At 42.5% G+C, this 24,198-nt stretch overlaps 1 protein-coding gene across 3 annotated transcripts in view; it reads right to left on the bottom strand.

Annotated features, from left to right (window-relative positions):
- Positions 1–24,198, bottom strand: part of USP3 (ubiquitin specific peptidase 3) — a 93,116-nt gene that overhangs the window by 44,217 nt on the left and 24,701 nt on the right. Inside the window, exon 1 of one of the 3 annotated variants that reach the window (XM_072869757.1) lies at positions 1,619–2,590. The exons of 1 other annotated variant lie outside the window; for it this stretch is intronic. In XM_072869757.1, coding sequence (XP_072725858.1) covers positions 1,619–1,709 — 91 coding nt within the window. In that variant the 5' untranslated portion in view covers positions 1,710–2,590. Of the gene's footprint in view, positions 1–1,618; positions 2,591–24,198 lie in introns of those variants that run through there. One more of the 3 variants, XM_072869758.1, reaches the window with a different exon arrangement.

Here is a 24,198-nt window from a genome sequence, read left to right as displayed (position 1 = left end):
GATACTCTGAAGATAACAGATGGACCTACAAGAGATGGACTTCTTACCATTAATTTTTTTTCAGCAAAGAAACATTAAGGACAACAGATTCTCCTGTACTCCTCCTTCCCTTCTAATAATTCTCCACATTATTCCACTGTGAAGTCTACTCCCTCTAAAATCAAAAACATTACAGAGTAAAATAACTGGTTTTGCCAAAGGAAGCAGCAGCACTACCACACCTTGGCTCCAGGAAACTGCAATCAGGGAAGAACTCAAGTAAGCAGCAGCCTTCCCACACGAAAGCACCGAAACTGCGAGGTAAAGGACAACCACCTTTCCTTTAAAAAAAGGAACACCTTAAAATATATCTAGCATCTCAGTACTCCCTGATCGGTCACTCCCAAACGAGGCTTTTTCTCCGGTGCCCACGGACACAAGTCATGCTGCTGCTCTAAGTGGGGCCTACTTCCTACGTTAAACATACTTGGTTTGCATGTACCTTCATACCAAGTATAACTAACCACGTTACAGTGGTACCAAAAATGGTGGTACCAAACAAAAACATGTACCAAAAATGACAGCAATCATCGGAGGTTATCTGTGTAGAAGCCTGCGATGATCCATTAGAAAGCTACAAGTAAAACACCTTGGGGGTGTAGCACATGTAGCACCCTTAAAGGGAAAGCCCCTGAACAAAAAAGAACATGCAAGGGACAGTACTGAAGACAGGATACATTTCAAAAATAGTAATTTGCATTATTAAATCAACGAGCAACGTACTAAGAAAAGATGACCTCTACACTCCTACCGACCCACACAGCAGAGTAGGTGAGCGTGACTCCCAGACCCCCCCACAGACCACCTTCACTTAGCTGCTCCTCGGATTAAAGGGGGGGGAGGCAAGCGTCGCCTTCAGCCTCAGCAGTCCAATTAAAACTAGACTCTCTAAAGTCCTTTCAAAACTGTCTATTTAAAAAAAAAAAAAAAAAAGTACTCTCAGACTGATTTAAAGAACACACTGACCCTGCAGCAGCCACCGGCTCCTCTCCTCTCCGCCCCGGTCCCCGCGGCCAGGCTTCCTCTGGGCAGGGCTAAGCACACAGCTCCTCCGGCAGACAAAAGGAGTGAGGAGCCGCGATCTCGCATTCCTTCGCGCCCGGCGGGGCTGGGGGCGCCGGCCCCCGGCGGAGACAAAGTCTGCCGCCCGCCCTGGGCTGGCCGCGCTCCCGCGCCGCACAAGGCTGCTCAGGCAAGGCCGGTGGAGGAGCGGGGGCTACACCCCCCCCCCCCCAAGACGTGTGGCGGCCGCTCCGCAGCAGAAGGGGTGGAAGGAGCAGCGCCGCGGCATCCCCCGCCCCCCCAAACCCCCCGCAGAGGGGTCCCGCGGGGCGGCCCCCGGCGGCGTGGGGGGCCGGGGCAGCCTCCCTCCCTCCCCTATGCCCCCAGGCCCTCCCCCGGCCGCGGGGCGCCCTCCCGCCGAGGGGCTGCGACGCCCCGCGGGGCCCGCGCCAGCCGCGGGGAACAAAGGAGCGGCCGGCAGCGAGAGGCGCCCGCCCGCCGCGCGAGGGTGCGGGGCGGCCGGGCCACCTCAGGCCGGGAGGGCCGGCGCAGCCTAGGCCGCGCCGGGCGCACTCACCGCTGCAGCACCAGGAGGAGGGCGAGCCCTGCGGGAACTTGGCCGAGTCGGGTGCGATGCAGACGCTGGAGCCGAGGTGCGGGCACTCCATGGCGGGCAAGGCGGCGGGGCGCGGCGGGCGGCTCCTCGTGGCGCTACAGCAACGGCGCCCCGCGCACAACAGCCATCTTAGGGCCAACCTCGCGATCCGCCTGCCGGGCTTTGCGGGCAGCCGCCCTCCCGTCCGCGCCCAACGGCTTCCTCACCCCGCCTCCCGCCGGGCTTTCCGATGAGCCGGCCTCCCGTTCGCCGCTCCGCCCGCCGCGCTTTCCGCGCTACCGCCGCCGCCTCCCGTCCGGGCGAGGGGGAGCCGCACCGCACCGCGCCTTGCGGGCGGCCGCCGGTCAGCCTCGCGCGTGGCGGAGTGGCCCGCGTGCCGCGCCGCGCCTCTCCTCTCCCGGGCGCGGGCTGCGGTGCCGCGCGGGGCTCCCTCCCGGCGGGCGCTCGGTTCCCCGCGGCAGCACCTCTCTAAGAGAGAGAGGCCCTGCTCTTGCAAGGCCCGCCTGCAGCCACTGAGGTCGCTGAGGGGTCGTGCAGGCAGGAAACGGCTGCCCGGCGGAGGCCTGCGGCGGGCAGGCTGTTGTGCTGTATCTCGTCCTGGCGAAGGCCAGCGGTGTCGCGGAGCTCTGTCCCTCCCATCTCCTCCTCCTCCGAAATGTTTCACAGCTCTCTGCCGCAGGTTTCCGCACCGAAGCGCAGTAGCGGGATCAAACTCTCCCGTAGTTACTTGAGGCATGAATCACAGATCCAAGCGCAGGCTGGAGCAGCCGGGGGGGGGGGCACTGCCGGATCTGCCTGGAAGAGGCATGTCCCCCCCACCGCGGGCAGCACCTACGGCCGCAAGAGTTCACGTGCGCTCCGCTCACAAAAACACTACACCTTTGTGCATGTGAAGGGAGACCACATGAAACTTGTATGTGGTGAGACAGATGCTGTATTCAAGCAATGGATGCTGTTCCTTAAGATGCACAGCCTATGGCGTATGCCTACTTCCTGAGCTCTGTCTTGAAAAGCTGAGTGGTTTGACTGCTCCCTAGAGACAACAGGAAGTTGTAGTAATCTTCTGTCTCTGCTGATTATTTGCAAATATCTTCACCTCACACGTTTTTTAAAGAGTTACCTGGTCTCAAATTTAGCTTGTTACTGAATTTCCCACTCTATGACTGTAACCTTTAAGTTAAGTGGTAATAAAAGTACAGATGTTCTATTACAGCTTTTCCAGACAACACAGAGTAACAATTTTATGGCTCAGCAATTTGCATGCTTACGCTGGATCAGTACAGATGTTCTACGGAAAATACTCAGTTCCTTTTCAAATGTAGCAAATAAAGTCCACCACTGTAATACCTGAAAAAGTGGGGATTTTTTTAATCTAAGGAACTGTGGCTCCTCCTGCACATAAGAGTTTTAGACCTTTTCTCTTACCATAACTAATGTGAGAAACAAAATTTTGCCACTGGTTTTGCCTGTTGTGTGACCTGCATGTAGACACAAAAGCATCTATCACAATGTATTTTACATGGCACAGCACTATTTCATAAAGATTATTTTAGAAACTGACAGTTCTGTATGGATCTTCAGGTGAGATACTTTAAATATTCATATCAAGGATGTCTTGGTGGTCACAAATCTCCTTGGAAAAACACTGTTCTTGACCCCACTGTTCTTTTTCAGCCTGTTCACGCAAGAGGGAAAAATTCAGACCATGAAAGATCCAGTTTTCCACAGCATCAGAAACTGCTTTGACTACACTCAGGGGAGTTAGTTTGTATTTCTAGCTGTGTAGTTAGAAGCAGAATTAGTTCACAGATACCACACTGTGAATTAAATGGCTGCAAATGTTATCTTGACACAAAACCATGGAGCTTCCTCGCGTATCCCCAGTCCTTCGAAACTGTCACATTTGATCAAGCGGGTAAGTAACATTGCCAACATATATTTACAGGTTCTACAGAAAGCATGTATTTGTATAGTTTTCTAACAAATATTGTATAAATAGAGCAAAAATGAATTGGGGGGATAGAATTTTAAAAATTGTTTAATGCAACACAACTTTGATATACATCTAAGAATTACTTGTACAAGTTTAAGGAGCAAAAAGGTGGTTGTGTTAGCATGTTTACATATTAGCCAAGGCGTCCTTTTGTTTCTTCTCCACCCTCTGTCCTCCACCTTCTGCCACAATGTACAATGAAGATATACATTAAATTAAAGCAGCAGTTGCTTTCTGTCTTTTCTAACCAATGCATATGTTTAATTCTCGTCATGCTCCACCCATCCTTACACACAAACAATGAGAAAGAAACCTCAATTGCATCTGCCCTTCTCGTTTTCCCCTCCGTAGCAGTGTCACTTGGCGTTCTCTCAGTAGTATTTTGCAACCAGAGTTTAACCAAAACAGTCAGTTCTTATCTCACTGTGTGGATTACATTAGCAGTATATTTAGTCTTTCAGAAGTAAAGAACTGGTTAACAAGGATTAAATATGGTAAAATAAACATGTTTAAATACTTTTAATTATCTACTTTCATTTTAGCACTCCCATTCATGACTTTACAGTTGATATCATATAGCTGGAAAAGAGAACCAATCCCTTTCCTAAGTAAACAAAACCAGGGCCTGTCTCAGAAGAACAGTATGGACTTGCACAGTCACTGGAGTTGAACCCCTGCCAATACGAACTATTACATCTCTACTAAAGGCAATCAGTAGAGCTACGGTACCTTATATTAGAACAGTTTTTATAAGCATAGCCATGTTGGAAGAGTATCTTCTGGCAAGATACTAATAGATCCAAGTATGAGGTAAGAGCCAATAGGAGACGGCCATCCAGTTTCCCCAAGTCCCTCATGGACTTAACAGAATAACAGTCTGAATGGGGTAGCACATAGGAATGAGTGTTACTATTTCAGGTGAGGGGGTGTGTGGAGAGCTAGTAGTATCTTTTAAGATAAGACAAAGATGAAAAGGCATCGTCCATTGCAGCAAAACTGTAATGAACATAGCAGACTATGGAAGAAAGACATCCTCAAAAATGTTTAGAGATACAAGGCCTATGTACTGCTTTCTCTTGGAGTTCCTCTTTTTAGTCCAAAAGGCAGCAAACTTGCAGACTTCTCAAAGAAAAAAACCCCATTACTTTGGTTTAATTTAAGAGGCCTTTGACGATCATCGCCTTTATTTTAAGATGCGACTATTCAACTTGCAATATTACGGACAAAGAAAAATGTCCTTTCTCCCCTGCTGTGGAGTTGTTAAGATCCCCATAATTAAAGAACAAAAGTGCTTGGAATTGCAAGGAGGTTGGGAGGGACTGCGTAACTCTGCTAAGCACAGCACTTCCTAGAATGACAGACACCGGTTATAATTTCTCCGGGGAGCATTTAGCTATGAAAAACTACTAAATAAAAGGATGTCATCTTACCAAGACAGGGCCTTCGTCTTCCATCCCTGATGTTTCATGTTTAGGAGCCAAAAGCATCCATACTGTGGCACCTTGTTCCTTTGCAAGATAATTATGGAGTTTTACTCCCCTTTTCATTTGTGGGTTGACAGCCATTCAGTGAAACTCTTTAAACAGTGTAATTTTGCCCAAATATTTGCATGTTTCTTCCTTTCAGTTGCCATTTCCACAGCAAATGTAGTAGCCTTTAAATTTTTTATCATCTCTGGTTGCCAAGATAAATACTTAAGTAAGGATGATTCAATCTGTTAGGGACTCACGATGCATTATCATTAACTGCATTATATGTAGTTATCACATATGTGAGGATGCATAAGGACAATTTAGAACAGCAATAAGTTTATTTGTAATGCAGCCTCTGCCTACTGAAAAATAATTGAACAATAATGCAACTCTACGAGCAGTTGGATCTCAAAAGCACTACTACAAGGGTAGTTTTAAGTGGCTTGCAGGGAGGCATACATGTTGAATGCAGAGAAAAACTGGAGTAGAAGCTCTGGGTATAATTTTCCTTTTCAGTTTGCCTTTTCAATAAGATTTCTTGAGTACAAATCACTTGATTTGGAACTGGAGTCCCATCTCTTGCTCCCATCCTTCCTCAGATCAGAGTAATTTAGATGATAGCTGAGATAAATCCTGCAGGCATGCTCATAATGGGTGCAATCAGTGCCAAACAGGAGCCTGTGAATTAGCACTATAAATTAGAAATTTCTATTTAATACAGCACATCATCGTCTCTACTACAACAGAGATATTCCACACAACATCCTCTTGTGGGATATATGTAGTCATCCATCTATGCTATAGGCTCCACCTGAGAGCATCTGAGCTTAGAATTTGGCCCTGAATTGGTGTCTTGCATATATACTAACAATTTACAGTGGGGAAGTTTGCCTGGAGGGTTCTTCAGTTCTGCTGTATTTCTCAGAAATAAAATCTGTCATCTTAAATATTGGAAAACATTAACTTGCCTCCCTTGTGTATGTATTATGGTATGGTCTAATGATGCAATAGCAAAATTTTCCATGTGATTTTGGCTTCCTTCAAAATCACTAGGTGAACATCACTCAGTGGATCAAGTGAAGCAGATTGTTGCCTTAGATGACTTCCTCATTTGCTGTAGGAATTGGAGAGCGTGGAATGAAGAAGGGATGGTTCTGGAGGAGTGGAATGAATGCTAACCTGAAGAACTAGAATCTAATTCAGTCTTTGCCAGATAATTCTTGCATGCCACCTGGCAAGTTATTTAAACCAATTTTTTTACTAAGTAGACCTGTTTGCTTAAGTTAGAAGTCTAACCTCCTTCTCAACTACAGCTGAGGAAAAGAGGCCAGCTCTGTTCAGAGCACACATGCTGGAGTCTTCTTCTCTCTATGGCTAAACATCCATCCTCAATTTCTAGATTAAATACATAAAGATAGAAAGAATATTGTCTCCTGTGCCACGTTTCTTCTTTTCTAAGTGGTAAACTCAGAATGTGTGGAATAAGATTGGCAGATACCCTGAACACTCAACTGAAAAGGATATTAGCAAGCCTTTTGCTCTGAACACATAAAGCAGTAAACACTCTGAATACACTACATGCCAATCCAGACCTAGTAAAAACTTGATAGATTGGGCTTTCACCTCTTATTTCTCAAAGGTGTAAAAGTGAAACATTCAGATATGATGGCGATAGCAATGGAGACTACACAGAAACCCACCACAAGGAAAATAATTCTTTACTCAGTGCGGATGCAACTCTGAGGCAGACAACTGGCATGGAAAATATCAACAGAAAGCATCAGAATATAGGTAAATTCTAATACAGGGTCTCAGCTTAATAAAACCTTTACTAGAGGCTGGCCTAGCAGCTCTGTGAGTTATATGCCATCTCTGCAGCAGACAGAAGCTTAGCTGCACGCATCTGTGTATGAAAGTACACCACAGCACATTAAATACCACAAGCACATTTCCGGCAGCATGTTGTCTCATTAACAAATCTATTTCCATTTCCTGCACATCCCCTGAAAATAAAGGTCATGCACTTTTTCAGTGTTTGATCATAACACCACAAGCAACTCCCTTTACAAGGTTCAAGATTCTTCTCTAAAAGGCAAGATGGCCAAGATGAAGGACAAAAATTTAAAACTAGGCAAATGCCCAGAGCAAGCATCTGTGACAGTATTTAGAATGTAAGATTAAAGCGTGTAAATAGGCATGACTCCCTTCAAAGCATGTCCACGACACTTCTGTATACATACCTTGAGGGGGCGGTGTGACACAAAGCATTGTGCAAAGGTACCAGGTAGTGCCCAAGGACAGATGTGTTCTTCATTCTCCCCTGCTTACACCGTCACTGTAAGAAACTACCTGAACTTCTACTTCCATAGGATTAACGGTTCTCTCCAGTGCTAAGGAGGGATCCCTCATTTCTAAATGAGTTGCTTCTTGTGAGGAATAACGTTGACTATAGCAGTACAATTGTATCAGGCTGATACAGATTCCACCAGAACAGACGATTACTTTTTTTTCTTTTTAAAGTCTAATTCAAGTATGTATCTGAGGTCTACAGAGCAGCTGTGTTCCCTAAAACACACAGAAAAAGAAGGCAACTGGCCAGAGAAATTGCATGCTATGGATAGGATCCATGTGGGCTGGATTGTGTACAAACATGCACACACAAATATATATATATATATGGTTTTCTCCTTCCTTGTATATTTCCCTCTGTGTGTGTGTGCGTGTATATATGTTTCTCTAGAAGGATGTTCCTTCACACAATCAGAACTATGGGTCAGATTCCCCAGGTCATATACACTGGAGTTGTTCTATTAACTGGAGTTCAGACCAGCTGAGAAGCTGCCTTTGTGTGTTTCTTTCAAATGAAATCAACAGGTTGTTTCACTCTCCTTTAAGCCTTTAAGTCAGGGTGGGCCAAAGGCAATTTGTTGATATGCTACTGTAAGAAAAAAACATGTCCTTTTCCACAGTTTATGTTTGCCCTAAGAGATGGAGCATTTTCTAGGCCTTGACAACAACTTGGTATTCTGTGAAGTCTGTTGTAACAGATTTGATTTTCCTGTTGCTGAGCATGCCTGCAAAATCCAGTTCCTAGAAGTAGACATTTTGGAAAGGGTACTTTGAGGTGATGCAGTCCTCTACACTGGATATTCCGCTGCAGGAACCAAACAGTACCTTAGTATTAAAAGCTCTCCAAAATAATATTGTCGTTTGCAACACAGTGTTAAGCGTGCTAAGTGGGAATGCAGAAAGCGGGAAATCTGCTGCAGCCTGATCTCCCAGATGAGTGGGTTGAAATCCTGAGGACATGGCTCTAGTCACTGTATTCTGAAAGCTGTAGCTGGGGAAAAGAGCAGTGGTAGAAGGAAGAGAGTAGTGCAACAGACAAGCAAAGAGCTGTAGTCTTTTTACCAGAATTCCTATTTTCAACAAAAATGACAGATACTCATATGATCTTCTAGTGCTTTGATTTCTGAGAGCCTATGCTAATTTCACATCACTTTTCCAAGGATTCCAGAAGCATCTTATTGAACAAAGGCAATGCTTTAACTCTGATCCAAACTTTGCCTTGTCTGCATTATCACAGCTTGGTCACAATGCATGGTATAAATAAAGGTCAATGTGACTATTCTGTGTGGTGGGTTTTTTGAACAAACCAAGGGAGGTGTGAAAAATAAGTGATACAAATAAACTGAATGGCTTTTAAATCCTCCACATTGTTTTCTTAAGGTGTTATTTGTACAGATGAAGGGCTATTTTTAATTCATGCTTTAAACAAATGCCTGAAAGTTCTCATACGTCTGGCAGCTTTCAACACCAGCTTCATAAATTGTTACACTGTCCTCCAGAGTCTGTTCAATAACACGAGTACATCAGGGTGACATCCAGCAGTATTATTTCATGTCACTGGCATTTAGCTTTTACTGTAATCAGTTATGTAAATTTTATATTATTTCCAAATGCAGTCTTGAAAATATAATAATGATTCTGTACTTGTGCTTAAGCTACTTTTAAGATCAGCAGGCTTTATTTCATCCTATCTTAATCAAAATAGAACATTTTATAGCCAAATAACTAATTTCTCTTCATCACAACTGAACAAGGCTTACTCACTAATTTTTGACAAACAAGGGAAATACAGGTATATTTAAAAAAAATAATAATAGGCAATTCCGTTTACATACTGTGACAGAGCACAGAGAAGAACTCCCAAGCATCCTGTTGAAAGAAAACCTAGTACTACCTACTTGCCTGGAAAATGTGATAGCTGGGACCAGCCTATCCGCCTATCCATTTGATCAAGGAAGGGGAAACTGTTCAAAAGCACTTGAGTAATTCCAGAACCTAAAACTCACTAGCACTATTTCTTATGTCACATGGGGCAAAACCATAGACATTTCTAAGCCACAAACATTGCGTGTTTAAATGACACGCAGGTTTTCAATTTCACTGCTATGATTAGCTTGCTAACAAGTCTAAGGAAAACAGACAATAATCCAGTCACAAAAATTAAAAGAAGAATTACTCTGATGATAATCTGGGAGGACTGGGAAGAGAATGAGATGGTACAGAATGACACTATTTCAGATAAAACTCAGGAATCAGAACATGAAATCTATGTGCCTGTGAAAAGACTGTGTAAAGAAAATACTGTAAAAGAAGTATTTAAATTAATTTCTGAAGTCCCATTCCAAACGCTTAAAAATGGTATGATGGGAAAGTCTCAGGATGAACTGGGTGAACTAATATGACTTTTTTCACCTCTAACATCTGTTACTTCCATGTGAAATATTACTACAGTAAAAGTATCATATGTATCTGTGAACTGTAACTGTACACAAACGACATCACTTTTCCCTCTACTTTAAACAAGACTGTTGATAGCCAAAATACTCTACAAGCTATTTTTGCTTCTTTGTTTGCTGTAAGCTACAAAGGCATCCCATCTGTCTCTCTGCTGCACGTACTTGCTTCTAGTTTTGTACAAAGAATTTTGTACTGTACTGCACACATATTAGATCTTGGTTCTACTTTACTGACCACAAAAAACTGTAAATATTAACACAAAAGGTGCCAATGTCTCAGAGCATTTTGATTCTCAAGTGTTTTGACTCCAAAGCAAAGTATCCCTGGAAAAACTTGCCATTGTACACGAAGACAGTATATACACTTCACTGATAACTGAGTTGAATGACACTTGTGTTAGCTCACAAATGGCAGCATATTATCCTGTTTGGAGATCAGCTCATTACCAGGGAAATAGGAATTTTCTTACCATGTCACTAGGATTATATTATTTGTCATTATGTTATTCTTCAGGCTCAGTTATTCACAATGTTGAGTAGCAATCTGAATTGTGAAAAAGGAGACCATTGATTCAGATTTCCTTTCCTTGCTCCCTTTGCTTAACCTCTTGCCAAATCAAGGACTGAACAAGGCCTTCTCAAATTTTTCTGCTCAAGCTGGAACTTGAAACTGAGATGGTAAAATACAGTGAGAGGGAGATACTCAGTTTGTTCTGAAAAAAGAAGCCACCAGGACACCCTATGAGCAGTACTAGATCTCTCAAAGCAGTCTTGCTAAGCTCCAAACACCAAACTGATTTACTCATTATAGCAAAAGGTGAATGTGCCAACGTCTATTCAGTGCCATAATCAAAGAGCTTCTATGAACTGCTGACACAGATAGCCCTGAATTTTGAAGAACAGAGATGTAGCTGAGTTTTCTGGGATTTTGACTTGCTTCACACTAAAGGTGAACAGTCAAATATATTTGTAATCATTTAAATGCATGGCATTTTGTAGATGGGGAGCATCAGGAAGTTAGCATGCAGCGTGATACAATTCACATTCAAGAAAACTATCTGAAGACCTTTTATAGAATTTTAAATCTGCAATGCCTATTATTTCTTCCACCCAGAGCCTTGTACAATTAGACTCAATATAACTAAGGCAACTATTTAAAAATATCTACAGGTCTACATTACTACTTCTCTACCTGCTAGACTCTAGAATTTACCCAGGCTGATTTCTGTAATGCCTGTGTGGCCAGGAATTTATGGTACACCATGAAAAATGATTCATTGGCACTCCCTCAGGAAGTGCTTAGTAACTCATCCATGCTCACATAATGCAACCATCCCGAATTCACTGTGACACTGTACCACGTTAATATGCATTTCTGTATGTTCCAAGATCTGTGTGTCTAAAAGAACCTAAGGTGACACAGAACTGCAGTAAAACCTTTAATTACTATGATGCCCTTTTGTTAAAAGTGTGCTTTAATAGCAGGGACCAGAATAGATGTTCCAGTCAGTAAATGAGCAAGCTTGGTAAGACCTGCTGCATTTTGTGGTCCCTCCTTGCTCCATCACTAGTCACTTAAAGATAGTTAAGCAGCAGCTGCATAACTACATTCTGATGTCTTCACTGATTTACATATCGCTATCAACATCATTCCATATTTCATATGAACCACTTCCCATGGTTCAAACATACAAGCAATGTAAAATAGGCTAAAAACAGATGACTAATCACCATCTATCCCTACTGCATGTTATCACAGTTTTGTAAAGTAGGAAAGAGCTGGAAAAATGATGCAGGGATCTCATCATAGTGATCCTTTCATTAAATTATTATTGTTTCAGTAGAAGATCACTTTGAATGTTCCATCATGTCCTAGAAATTACTGAAGCCTAAGAATGTGAGACTTCATTGCTGTACTGTCTCTATCCTAAGCACGGTATTTATAAAGTAGGTAGAGACTGCCAGGCCTGCATTTAGAGCATAATGAGATTTTACTCTTGTAAACATGACTGAGTATCCAAGCCCAAGAAATTATTAAACTTGTGTGGTGTGTAGTGTAGTTTAAAAAAAGGGCTTTTAATTCAGGACACCCAGTTCTCCTTTGTCTCACTTAACGCCACTTCATGCAAGTCCATGGGAACATGGCAGGCTCAACATCTTTCAGGTACATAAGGGTCAAAACTTTGAAGTACAGGTTAACCAAGACATGCTAGCTGAACATAGGATAATTTTCTTTTGATGGGTAAATGTAACAGCTGTAGTAGATCAAAAGGCTAATCTAAATAGCCAGAGCATTTAGGTACCCATAAGCATGGCATGTAATCATGAATCTTGCTCCCAGATTCAGGGCTTAAGCTTTACACCATTGCTATCAGTATTTCTGCATGAAGGTAAAGCTTCTCATTACAGTCTTTCTCTAAGGAAACAGAGGTTAACAAGCCTGACTTCTCATTACAGCTTCTCATCTGCATAGACAACCCTGCATTTTGCCATTGCTACAATAAAAGACTGGGACGGAGCCACTCCAGCCATGAAGACAGGAAGGAAAGAAAAAAAACAGAAAACAGCAACTTCAGTTGCTGGGCTGCTGATCAACCTGACTCCAAACTTTGCCATATCCATCCTGTCTCCTTCTGCCTGAACACCAACCATAGCCACAACCAGACTGGCTGTCTAGGGTTGTGGCACAGGCATTTCTGCTGCCACCAGGCTGCTATTCCAGGCAGCTATTTTGCTAATGTCTAGAATCAACCCTGGCTGTTAACTACAGAAAGAGAATTGGTACATCACCTTGCCATGTGGGAAAATGAGCAGATATTGTTGATGGTGCTGTAAAACCATTAGCAACATGAAACCACAATGTATCTATGTACAAGGAAACTAAGACTTAGGACTACTTGCAGACTTTACTTCTTCCTGCAAGTATGTGCATTGTGTACTTTTTGTATGTGTTGTTGGCACATGCTGCTTATATTGTTTGCAAATTATTCCGTTCTCAGAGACACCTACAAACATTTCAGAGTTTTAGCAGTTTGAGGTTATATTTACTTAGCTGGCTGCAAGTCATCAGGGATTGTGAAGATGCATCACTAAGGGCTGAAATTAAGGGATGAAATTAAAGGTGAAATGAAAAATCCATCTGACTTACCATCATCTGGACAGATTTATGCAGCTAATGTGGAAAAACTCTTCATGCATTGCCTGTCAGTGAAGAAGTCATTCCCATTCCCAGCAGTACCTCTGTAAGCAAATGGTTTGCAGCAGTTCACAGTTCTCTAGTAAGAGAGGTTATTCAGGAATGCTTACAATCTACAGTGCTGAGCTATGCTGGTCCCCTTTTACCCTATTTGCTATGATAATGTGGTTATCGCTGGGTATGAAATATCACATTGCAGCTCTGGACACAAGACTGCTGCAGTAAACAAGCTAGTGGGACAACTCCAACAGCCCCATGTTCCAGGGGCTGCATGAAAAATCCCCTTCTGAGGAGGTTTCAAACCAGCAGCTGCACCACAGGTGCATTGCCTTCCCAAAGGGAGTACGGGCCAGAAGATGTGGATTCCCTCCATTCCTGGATGACAGTTAATATTTTTAAAGATTTTTTGGAATATATTATTAAAATATAAGCAGAATACATTTCATTTAAAACACACCCATTTTTCATGCCTTCAAGCAAAGAACTGGCCCCCATTTCCCTCTCCCTCTTCCCCCACCCCCAACTCCCTGGCTTTTGCAGTCACTATTAAGAGATTTACATTTCTGGAACACTACAACACTGACTTCTTTCACATTGGCTTTTAAAGCCAACATATGGCTGGCAAAGTGTTTACCAGCAAGACAAACCAAGCAAGCTTTTTACGTCTCCAAAGCTAATAAAGTACTGCTTGGAGGACAGCTTACGTTGAGTTTCTGCATGAGCAGAGCTCATTCTGCAAGCCCAACAAGAGGAGACGGCTATTTTAATCATCCTGAAGTTGCTTAAGCATAGGTTCTCCTGTTGATTTAGAACAGTCTCAACCCAGAACACTAAGCCATAAATACATCTGGAGCTGAGGCTGAAGAAGAGTTAATATTCATCTCTCTAGTTTTATTTTAAAATATACTTTTAGCTCTCTTGATGTGTAGCAGACATCAGTGAGTCACCCCAGACAGCTTAAAGATATTTTGGAAAAAGCTGTAAAGTGAGTTTTTGGGTTTGTTTTTCTTTTTTTTTTTTTTTTTCCCCCCAGTCACAAGCAGACTTGGCTTAGTTATTTGGTTTTGTTTTGTAATAGAAGGAGAACTAGAGTTGCACAGAAGTTAACGAGCACATAACACCCCTCAGCCACACTAGACACTCCAAGAGAAACAAAAGGACTTCTGGTCTGACTCTAGCCAGCCATCCTGTGTTGATGAAGCTAATGGAGTGGTGACAAGGGGCCTTTGCATTCATCCTCTGAGCAGCAGCATCAACTGGAGTGAACCTCTATGCTCAGACCAAAGAGCACGGTTGCACCAGTGGAAGGACGAAACAGAGCAGTGAAGCCATTTTTCCAAACTTCCCCAGTTCATACTGCTTTATGGGTCTGGCTGGCTACAACGGGGAAAGTATGCAGCATCTACAGATATTTACAAAGGTGTAGAAACAGAAATTAAGCAGAAGGAAGTCAGTCACACAGTCAGAAACTGTCCAGATCATTCCCTTCTACCCTGCCAGCTTAGAACCTAGACAAGGCCAGAACTGATGATGGAAGTATCTGAATGCTTCTGTCTTCCCTATAGCAAGACTTGTGTCTGCCTACTCCTTCAGTGTCTCACATTTAAACTCCTGAGCCAACACCATGACCATGTGTGGTGAATGAAGCAGACAGAGCAGAGGCCAGCAACAAAAATGATCCTGTTATTCTGAGGAGTATTTCTGGCAGGATCCAGGGCACGAAGCAATGAGGAGAAAGCTGTGTTCCATCTTTAGCAGAATGCCTCACTTTGCTGTACTCTGCTTCTTGACTTGTTTGCTTGAGCCTTTTTTTAACCACACTTTTGGGCTTTCCAGTGTGTGCAGACAGGACAAATATAGTGACTCACAAGTGTATACCTATTATTTAGTTGTTATATAAAGCCCACCTGAGAGCACCATGAATTCACATTTTAGGTTTGCTGGAAACTTTTGCTGGAAATTTGTTCTGGTCTGTTGCCACCTTGCAGGGCTCCTTTCTCATCCCTCCACACACAAGCAAATCCTCAACATGTTTTTAAATAAGTACAGAGAAACCCTGTTAGTCACAGCAGTGACCACAGAAAAGGTTTTGCCTTTGAGATTCTTTTATTATTTCATACAGCTTTACTAGGTAACCTTTCATAACATAGGATACCATTTGTGGTTTTCATGCGGTGGCAGGGGTCACCATCCTGGCAGGTGACAAGGAAATTTGTTGGAGCCTATTTTAGATGCCAATTCTTGTTGCACATCATTCATATAGTCATCACTTCTCCTCCATTCCCCCATTCAATGACTTAGGTCCTCAGCTCCACTCTAATGACAGGGAAAGATCTGAATCCCTGATAAAGTGGAACCTAGGACAGGCTGATAAATCAAAGACTGTAATGAAAAAAAGTGAGGGATCTTTCTCTAGAGGGGTAATGTAATTATTCAGATAAATGCAACAGATGAAGACAGCTAACATTTAATGCTTCTCCTCTATTTGCCTTACAAACCCCATTTTAATACGCTTCAGAACACAGTCACAGAGAAATATTCTCAACTTTACCCCATCATTATTGCTCAGTCAGTACCAATACAGCATCTCAGAAGAAACAGTGGTCTGAGCCAAAGACCAAAACAAGATGACTCTACAGAGGGCTCTGCAAATTCATGCATCTTCACACATCAGGCTGGAAAAGCAGAGAGGTACTGTTGAGTGAGCTCCCCTCCCTTCTGCCCCAGCCATGAGGTAAAGATGAGTTGCATAACGTAAAAAGAATATCTTTGCTTTTTTTCCAAAAAAGAACTAAATTGTCATACCCAGCACTCCTCCCAAAATTTTCATATTATTTTCTGGAAATTCTGCAAAGAATCTGGTATCCTACTGAGGTCTGCTGGAGAGGGGGAAAGGGCAGCCTGGAGAATGCACTGATGCAGGAAATGGGAAGCAGGAAGGTGGGCACACGGCACCCCAGCCCTTTAGTTACCAAACAGTTGGCATTGTAATGACTGGCTCAAGCTCATTAAAGGAGCTTCTTGTTGAATTACTGGCAGAGAAGCAGGGAAGAACTCTGCTGTGCAGAGTGCCGATTCCCTGGCCATGTCTTCAAAGCCCAGGATCCTCACCAGGCTGGCTGCCTTATTAGGGATGGACTACATTTGGTTTAAGCTGACCAGTTCTGTCCTCAGTGTTCCCCATCTACATCTAGGCCTTCAGCAAATCTCGCATCTTCCTGTTTTCTTTGCCAAACCCTAAAAAGGCAAACACTACAACACTGCAGGGATGTAGCACAACATTAAAACAGATTTCAATAGTAATAACTCAGGCTTAATGGCCTGTCTGCAGAGCTCATTTTCCTCCTGCCAGCTCCCTCTACCCCTGCAGTTCACAGTTCCTAGAAGGCTGAATGGGTTTAGGAACCAACAGTGTATTAAAAAATGAATACTTTGACTACAAAAGGCTAGAGAGGCTATTATAATTATTTCTTATTTTGAGGCAAAAAACAATCCCAAATATTGTTTACTGAAGACAGACAGACAGCAGTTTTCCACAATCTTTGGGAAACTTTCCACAGCCCCACTGTAGAATGCTACTGTCCTTGGGAACGACACACCTAGGACCAGCATCAGTCACTCCCCTGAATGGGCTCTGGGAACCCACTCACATAAGAGGTGATCCTCAGGTCCTAAAAGTTACATAGAATAAGCCATGCCCTTGCAGAGCACGCAGCAACCATGGCCAGTCACTACACCTACAGTTCATTATAAAGCAGCGTATCTACCTCATCCCTGTGACTGAGAACCTCTGTTAAGTCATATTATCTATTAGCACCAAAAAGGTTAATGTTTAGCTTTGTATATACTCATTTTGTAATTCATTGCATATATTCCCCACATGCAACTAAGTAGATACTTGACAGGTCTTTTTCTCAGAAACCGAATGTGATGCCTTGAAATTAACTGGCAATATATTTGGACTTTTGACTCGCATGCCAGGATTAGAAATATTTCTAACTGGATATAGTTACAGCCACTGTAAATACAGCATTCAGTCTGCTTCTTTTATGGGTGCTGCTTAACCTATTCTAAGCATCACAGTTTAGTCTACTGTTTAAACACAAGTTGAGTTTTCCCCACAGCTGGGACCTGAAGCCAAGCTGCTTTGCAGTCATGTTTTACTGTAATAGGTTAAATTCAACCCAGCAATTCAAGAGAAATGAATCCTTCTGAAAACATACTCTGAACAAACCAATATATGCACTCAGAAGGAGTTTTAATTCTGTGCCTGATGTGATCTTACATGCTCCTGTAAATCTGTTTGAGAGCTGACTTCAGGGAAGACAGGCTCTAAATCTGAATACTGGTTTGAACAGAAAAAAAGGTTGGGGAAATTTATTTGAATTTGTGCGAGTGGCCACACACAGTAGTGCCTGGCCTTCTCATACAGGAAATCCGGGAGTGCTGCTCTGCTCAGTCTGCCAGTTCCCAGCCCATTTAGCATATACTTCAGAACATGCAAGAACCCTTGAATTTGACTTCACTGGGATATTCTGCCATAGCAGAAATTTATTCCATAAGGGCAGATGGAAAATCACTAACATACAGGGAATTTCAGAGAGGTAGAATATAATTTAGAGGGCAGGGCATTGGATTTATGAATTCCTGCTCTAACTCTGTGGCTTGTAATGACCAGTAATCAGTATCTTGGTTTTGTGCATCTTGGTTTTGTGCATCATCCCCAATATGAAGGGTTTTTTAAAAAGTAGTTCTTACCTTCCAAACTTGCTAATGTAATGAAAATGAGGCAAGAACAAAATGAAAATACAGCAGAAAAAAATCTACCATTATGCATTGTACCTCAGGATGCACATTCAGTGCCTCTGCCAACAAAGAGAAGGTTATCTACTGTCCCCACAGTTTATCTGATAATGCAAGGTTCACTTCAAAGCCTGACCTCTGCCAATGAGGAGTTAATATGCATTTATCTTTGATAGCTAGCTACCTAGTAATGATTTTATATCCTGATGCATCCCTTCAAAAAAATTAAATGGATATGTCCATCTCTTCCTAGTTGTTTTATTACATATTTATTATATATTCTTATTCCGAGACACCCAAAATATTATTAACAAATTGGCTTTTTAAGGGCTCCCTCTCATATACACGTTTTCTGGGATCTCTTTGTCCTCATCTAGTGATTCCTAAGGTGTGAGTCCTAATTCTACGGCCAAGAAGACTAAATACTAATTTCCAGGGATGAAATTACAGTTACCTCTAGTTCCCACTTTCCAAATGCCTTTTGAAGAGTCATCTGATGCCAGTAAGACCTAAGTTTTGGAACAGAGCAAAACACCTGCTGTTTCTGCAGGCTGTCACTGGAAAACAAATGCAAGACTCAAAATGAATTTCTGGGACTTCCTTTTTTTCCCCACTGGAGCGCTTCTGGGTCTCATTTTTAAGTAAGAGTCACACTGAATTGCATACAGACATACACATGCCTGTGCAACACTGAGCCATAGGATTCAAGCCACAAAAGTGCAACAGTAGAAGCTATGGCACTTAAGCTTAGAAGGCAGAAAACAGACCTATGATCTAATCAGAGTAAGCTGTGGATTTCCAAGAGAGCTATCCCATGGTTGCTCTTGTGTCTCCAGCTCCTTCTTGCCTGGCTGGTTGTGCCACACCAACCAAGACCAGAATTCAGCTCCTGAAGTCGAGACATGTAGATCCAGGGGTTTGGGTTAGTCTCTCCTGAATGTAATGGACCACAAGCCCCTCCAGCTCTCTTAGATACGCTCCTATGGCCAAATATAAGTGAGGTTCAGGCCTTCACACTAGGAAGGAAGGCAGAACTGGGATGGCCATACGTGACGATTGACAGTATGCAATCCAGCATTTCCATCTATTATTGCATCTACCAATTCTGCTGCTCTCCCTCCTTCCCTCACTCTTTGGTAACCCTCAGCATATTATTTTGTACATCTAAACTGCTCATTAAAGAGTAGCAAGTGGTTCAGCAGCTGTCTATGTTTTCATAAAAAAGAACTTGGCCATCACGAACTGCTTCTGCCAGTCTTGGATCACCTGTAGGAAGCACTTGTAACCAGCCCTGCGACTGGAGCCAGCTGGCGCAGGATAGTCCTATGGTTTTCACCTTGCCTGTGCACAACATTGCAAGAAGGCATTCCTAGCACTAAGGTTTGGCTGTAAAAGGCAGACAGGCAATACCTAGTAAGGTTAACTACTCTCAGCTTCATCTGCTTGTCAAACAACTAACTGAAAGTATGTGATCTTTCAGTAGGGTAGATATGATAGAAGCAAAGATACTGAACAATTTCCTGCATTCCATAGTAATTTAGAAATACAGTTTCGAGAGACTGAAAGGCCTGAAGGAAGATCATGTCAAGGAAACAAGAAACTTCCCTGAGATAAAAATACCACTCATAAAATCCCATAACCTGGAAATGGCCAGTTTAACAATAGAGTGACCTTTCTAGGGGAGCCAGTGTCAAACAGAAGACAACAAATATTGAAGCTCTGAACAACCTGTTTTATCTACACAACTAGAGACTCTGAGAGGATGGACTTAATGGCAGTGTGCACTAACATTTCAAACATAGACATCAAGGTGTACATTCCAGCATAGCTCAAACATGAAAATAGGACTCAGTTTAAAGACTTCTGTCTTGGGTCACTGATGCAAACTGCCTGACACCCAAGACTCCTCAAGCATTGTTAGGGTTTCTGAGACAACTAGACTACATCTGTCTGTCAGTGCTGTGCCCTTGGTCTCCAAAATTCCTCAGAGAGTCCTGGGGTTAGACCTTTTACTTACACACAGCACGTTACCAGTAAAGCAGCATGGGTTTGTATCATTTGTGCTACAGCAGGCTGCAACAGAGCCTTGCACCCACCCACTGTCACTGGGCCTCATTGCCAGCAGTCACACCAACATGCACCAGCCTCACAAACCTGGGGGGCGGACGGATGAGACCTCACTAGATGGCACTATGACCCAGACTGATCTTAGTTATTGCAGACATTGAGTTAATTTCTTATTTTGGATCCAACTGACCTTGTTTGCTTTCTGTTTACAGTATACACGGTGCTCCATAAAGAGTCTGTTTGTTATGGACACTTATCCATATGTTTGCTAAAATGTTTTTTAAAGAAAAGTACCCATGCAGTATCAGCATCACCTTTGACAGTGCTCACATCAAAGCCTTCTTTTCCATTTTATTTCAGCTTCATCTTTGAAGCTAAACACACCAGGAGGAGGGAGTGAGGGTGGTCAGTCAAATCATCACAAAATTTGCAAGTGAAAACTCCAAATGTACTCTCTTTGAGAAGGCCTCATCTCATCCATTTAATGGGCAGGGAGTATCAAATATTTAATAGTGTCACTTGTGCATACAGACTGATCAGCATCCAGGCTAACCAGCTTGCAATAAGTTAAACAAAAACCATTCCCATTAACTTTGCAGAGAGCTCAAATAGGCACTGAAAGTTAACTCTCATATACCTGCTCGTCAGCTCATGTGTTGACACTCCTTGAAGAACATCTGAAAGCCCACATTCCCAATCTAATTTCCTGCTAGAATAGATGACTCTTCATCTGATTCCTGCATAACTGGGCTGATATGACCCTTTCCCACGCCCTAGCATGGGAAGCACTTTAGGAATTAATTCGCAGAAAAATCCACAAGATATAACAAGGTATATACAGTAATGGCTGAACAACATTTATTCCATGGGAAAAACACAATAGGGCAAAGCACAGTGAAGACAGGAAAAAAACTAAATAAATTTTTTCCAAGCATATGTTGGATGATGCTGTCAAAACTGTGCAAGCAAGGCTAAAGCAATCATAAAGACAGAGGGAGTATTTCTAATTCCTTGCAATCTGGAATTGCTGGAAGTGTATCAGCCTCATTTCTTTCTTCCAAAATTCTTGAGTCCACCATTGTGAAATGTGTCTGTCTGACAATGGCAGAGTTTGATTTAGTAAATAAATTTGGCAATTTGCATGTCAGAAATACAGCTACTCCTGGCAGGCTTGAATCTCAACTGCAGAGCTAATTTAACTTTTTCCATATAGTTTGGAAAAATGGCTATTCTGGCTCATTTATAATATGAACAGCTTTCATAAAAAGACCTACACAACCTATTTTGTATATTATGTAGTCATTAAAGGTCTATTGACTTATTGCAAATAGTGACAGCATCGCTTGTTATCTACATTTTTCATTTCTTTTTCCTGTGTCTCATTCTCATACCTACTGTGATCACAGTAAAGGGCATTGCCATGCTGGAGTAATTCTTGGAATAACAAATACAAACAGAGTATTTATTAATCCAAAAATGAAAGACAAATTAGAAAACAAGAGCTAATAGGAAGTAGTTTCCCAATACGGGAGCCAAGTGTCATTGTTGTGCCTCTCAATCTGTACTTGGAGTTTGTTCTGTGTGTGGTGTGTTACGGGCTGGACAAAATGAATAAATGGGGATGGGCTGATTTTGAGGAGAGAAGCAGTGGGGACCCCAGAGGTCTTTGCTTTTTTAATCAGATTAGCAGAACTCAAAGGTAAGCGAGACAGAGCAGAATTTCCTTTGCTGATGAACTGCAGAACATGTGCTGGCCAATTAAATGTGCATAACCATTTTCAAAACAAGGATATTTACACATGAAGATGTTTACCCATGTCCATCTACTTGCAATACTCGACCTGTGTGTCCACTGCAACTGCTACCATACCGAAAACACAAACACAAGCAAGGAGCTCTCTTTTTAGCATACTTAAGCCTGAGCACTGCAGAAAGCAACAGTAATAATCTTGGCTGGTGGTCATAGCAGTCTCAGTGTACTATATTCAGTAGAGCTCACATACATATCTCCTGAAGGACAGCACATGTTCAGATGTATCATGGAAAACAACAAAAGAGTAAATTTTCAAACTAAATTAGTATTTTGCTAATCTAAGTTACTCAGGAAGATGGTCTGCAGTGAGATCACTTCATATGCCCTGAGGCATAGGAGAAACATATAGCTCTTAAACAGATGTAACAGAGGGCTGATTTGGTTATGGACTTGGCTATGGCACTGTCCAGGTCTAATCACAAATGTCTCCACAAGACGTGTGTTCTTCTCTAATTTTCCTTACCTAATGGCCATTTACCCTATCACTGTCTAATTTTGATGGCACTATGCCCTGGGAAGCAATGTCCCGCCTTTTTTTCTGTTCCCAATTCTACACACAGAGATTGGGAGCAAAAATTGTTACAGAAGAATACGACTGAAAATAACTGTGCTGATAACAGTGCTTCTTCTGCACTTTGAAATATACCTCAACAGAGGGAATTATCTGTTTTTAAAGCAGTTCTGTTTGTACACTGTGAGACTGAGGTAGTGTTTAATACTTCATTGTGTTTGTCATGTTGAGGTGCCATAGAAGCCAAAGTTTCAGTATAATTTGGAGAAAATCAGCCTGTACTGCAAACTCCTGGTTAGCTAGATCACAGTTGGATGGTGATAATATTTTGGTACCGTTGCTACAGGGAACTCTTGTAGCATAAGCCGCCCAAGCTTCACTACCCTCTCAGCTGAGAACAGCAGAACTGAAAGTTTTACAATTAACTGCTCTAGAGAAAAACAAGGTAGAAAAACTGAGGAACAGAAATAATGGATCTGCTAAGCAAATCTATATTCAGGCCAGATAGCATCCTGCACTTGATCCTGCTTTTAAAAAGGATTCACAGTCCTTAATTGCATCAGGTGGGGAGTGCTGCCTGCTAACTGGGGCAGGGCCTCAGACTCTGGGGACTGTAAGTTCAATTTTTCTCCAACATTGGGACATTAGGCAACCTATCATTCATCCCTTGCATTCCTTTGCCCCATGTTTAAAATGGGAAATCACAACTAGGAAGAAACAGGATATGGAATCATCTTATATTACAGTATACTTGCACTTCTGCAGATCCATTCAACAGGGAATCTCATAGCAATACTGAGTCTTCTCTGAAGCCCATGGTCCTGCTGGGTGGTTGTGTTTTGTTTTTTTTTCTCCATTATTCACAGCATCTTTCATCCTCCCTGTTCTTAGCTCTCCTTATTGCACATTACATTGTAAACATATATTTTAATATGGCAAACACCCACACTCATGGAAGACGTTTTTCAGCATAATGAGTTGCCTTAAACTTGTCCTATGCACTTTCCAGGATGACTATCACATTAGTCTGTATGTTACTACTGCCTTGACAAACACCACTAAAGTTAGGAGACAGTGCAAGTTAAAGATTGGTAAACCCACACCACAAAATTTCAACCTGACCTTTCACACTGGGGATCCAAATCTACTACTTCTCATGAGCCTCACCACTCTATGAAAACCCTACTCTTTCTGCGCCTTGGACTGAGGCTGAGATGAAAACCAACTGCTAGCAACCTAACATTTCTTAAAGATTGAATAAAATGGCAAGCCCTGTGTGGTTTGTGCAGAATACAGGCAGGTAACTGTGTCAGGGAGGTTTTTTTTTTCTTTTTCTGTGGCTTGTATTTTGCAAGCAAAGAGCTTTCTATCCAGCTAGCCTTGAAAGCACAAGCACTGCCTGGAATTCCTCCCAAGGATGTGAAGCCAAACTATAGCAGAAAATGGGGAAGGAGAGGTGTAGATTGTGAAAATGCAAAGAAGAGCTGAGGGAGATTCTAAGAATCAGAGCATACTTCAGCATGGTGAAATTTTCAAGAACACTGGCAGAAAAGAGGAAGGAAGGAGATATGAAAACACAGTTTGGCAGATAGCTCAGTCCACACCCTCCTACACAACAGGGTCTTATTGTAGAGGAGGTAATTTTCAACTGTAATTGATACCAGCCTTAGCAGCTTGTCAGACAGGTTGCCAGTTATGTGAAGGCTGATGACAAAGTTTCTTCTACAGAAACCTACAAAATTTTATTTCCAAACTTCTGACAGGTTAGGGAAGGTCCTGCATGCAGCCGCAACTGTGTGCTGATAGCCCACATGCTTCAACACACTCAGCATGCCCCTCTGTACGAACACGGTAGACAGCGTCCCTCTTTTTTGGACAATG

This window comes from Ciconia boyciana, chromosome 8 (genome assembly GCF_034638445.1).
Source record: "Ciconia boyciana chromosome 8, ASM3463844v1, whole genome shotgun sequence".
In the NCBI taxonomy this organism is placed as follows: Eukaryota; Metazoa; Chordata; class Aves; order Ciconiiformes; family Ciconiidae; genus Ciconia; species Ciconia boyciana.
This window is presented reverse-complemented; position numbering and strand designations above follow the sequence as displayed.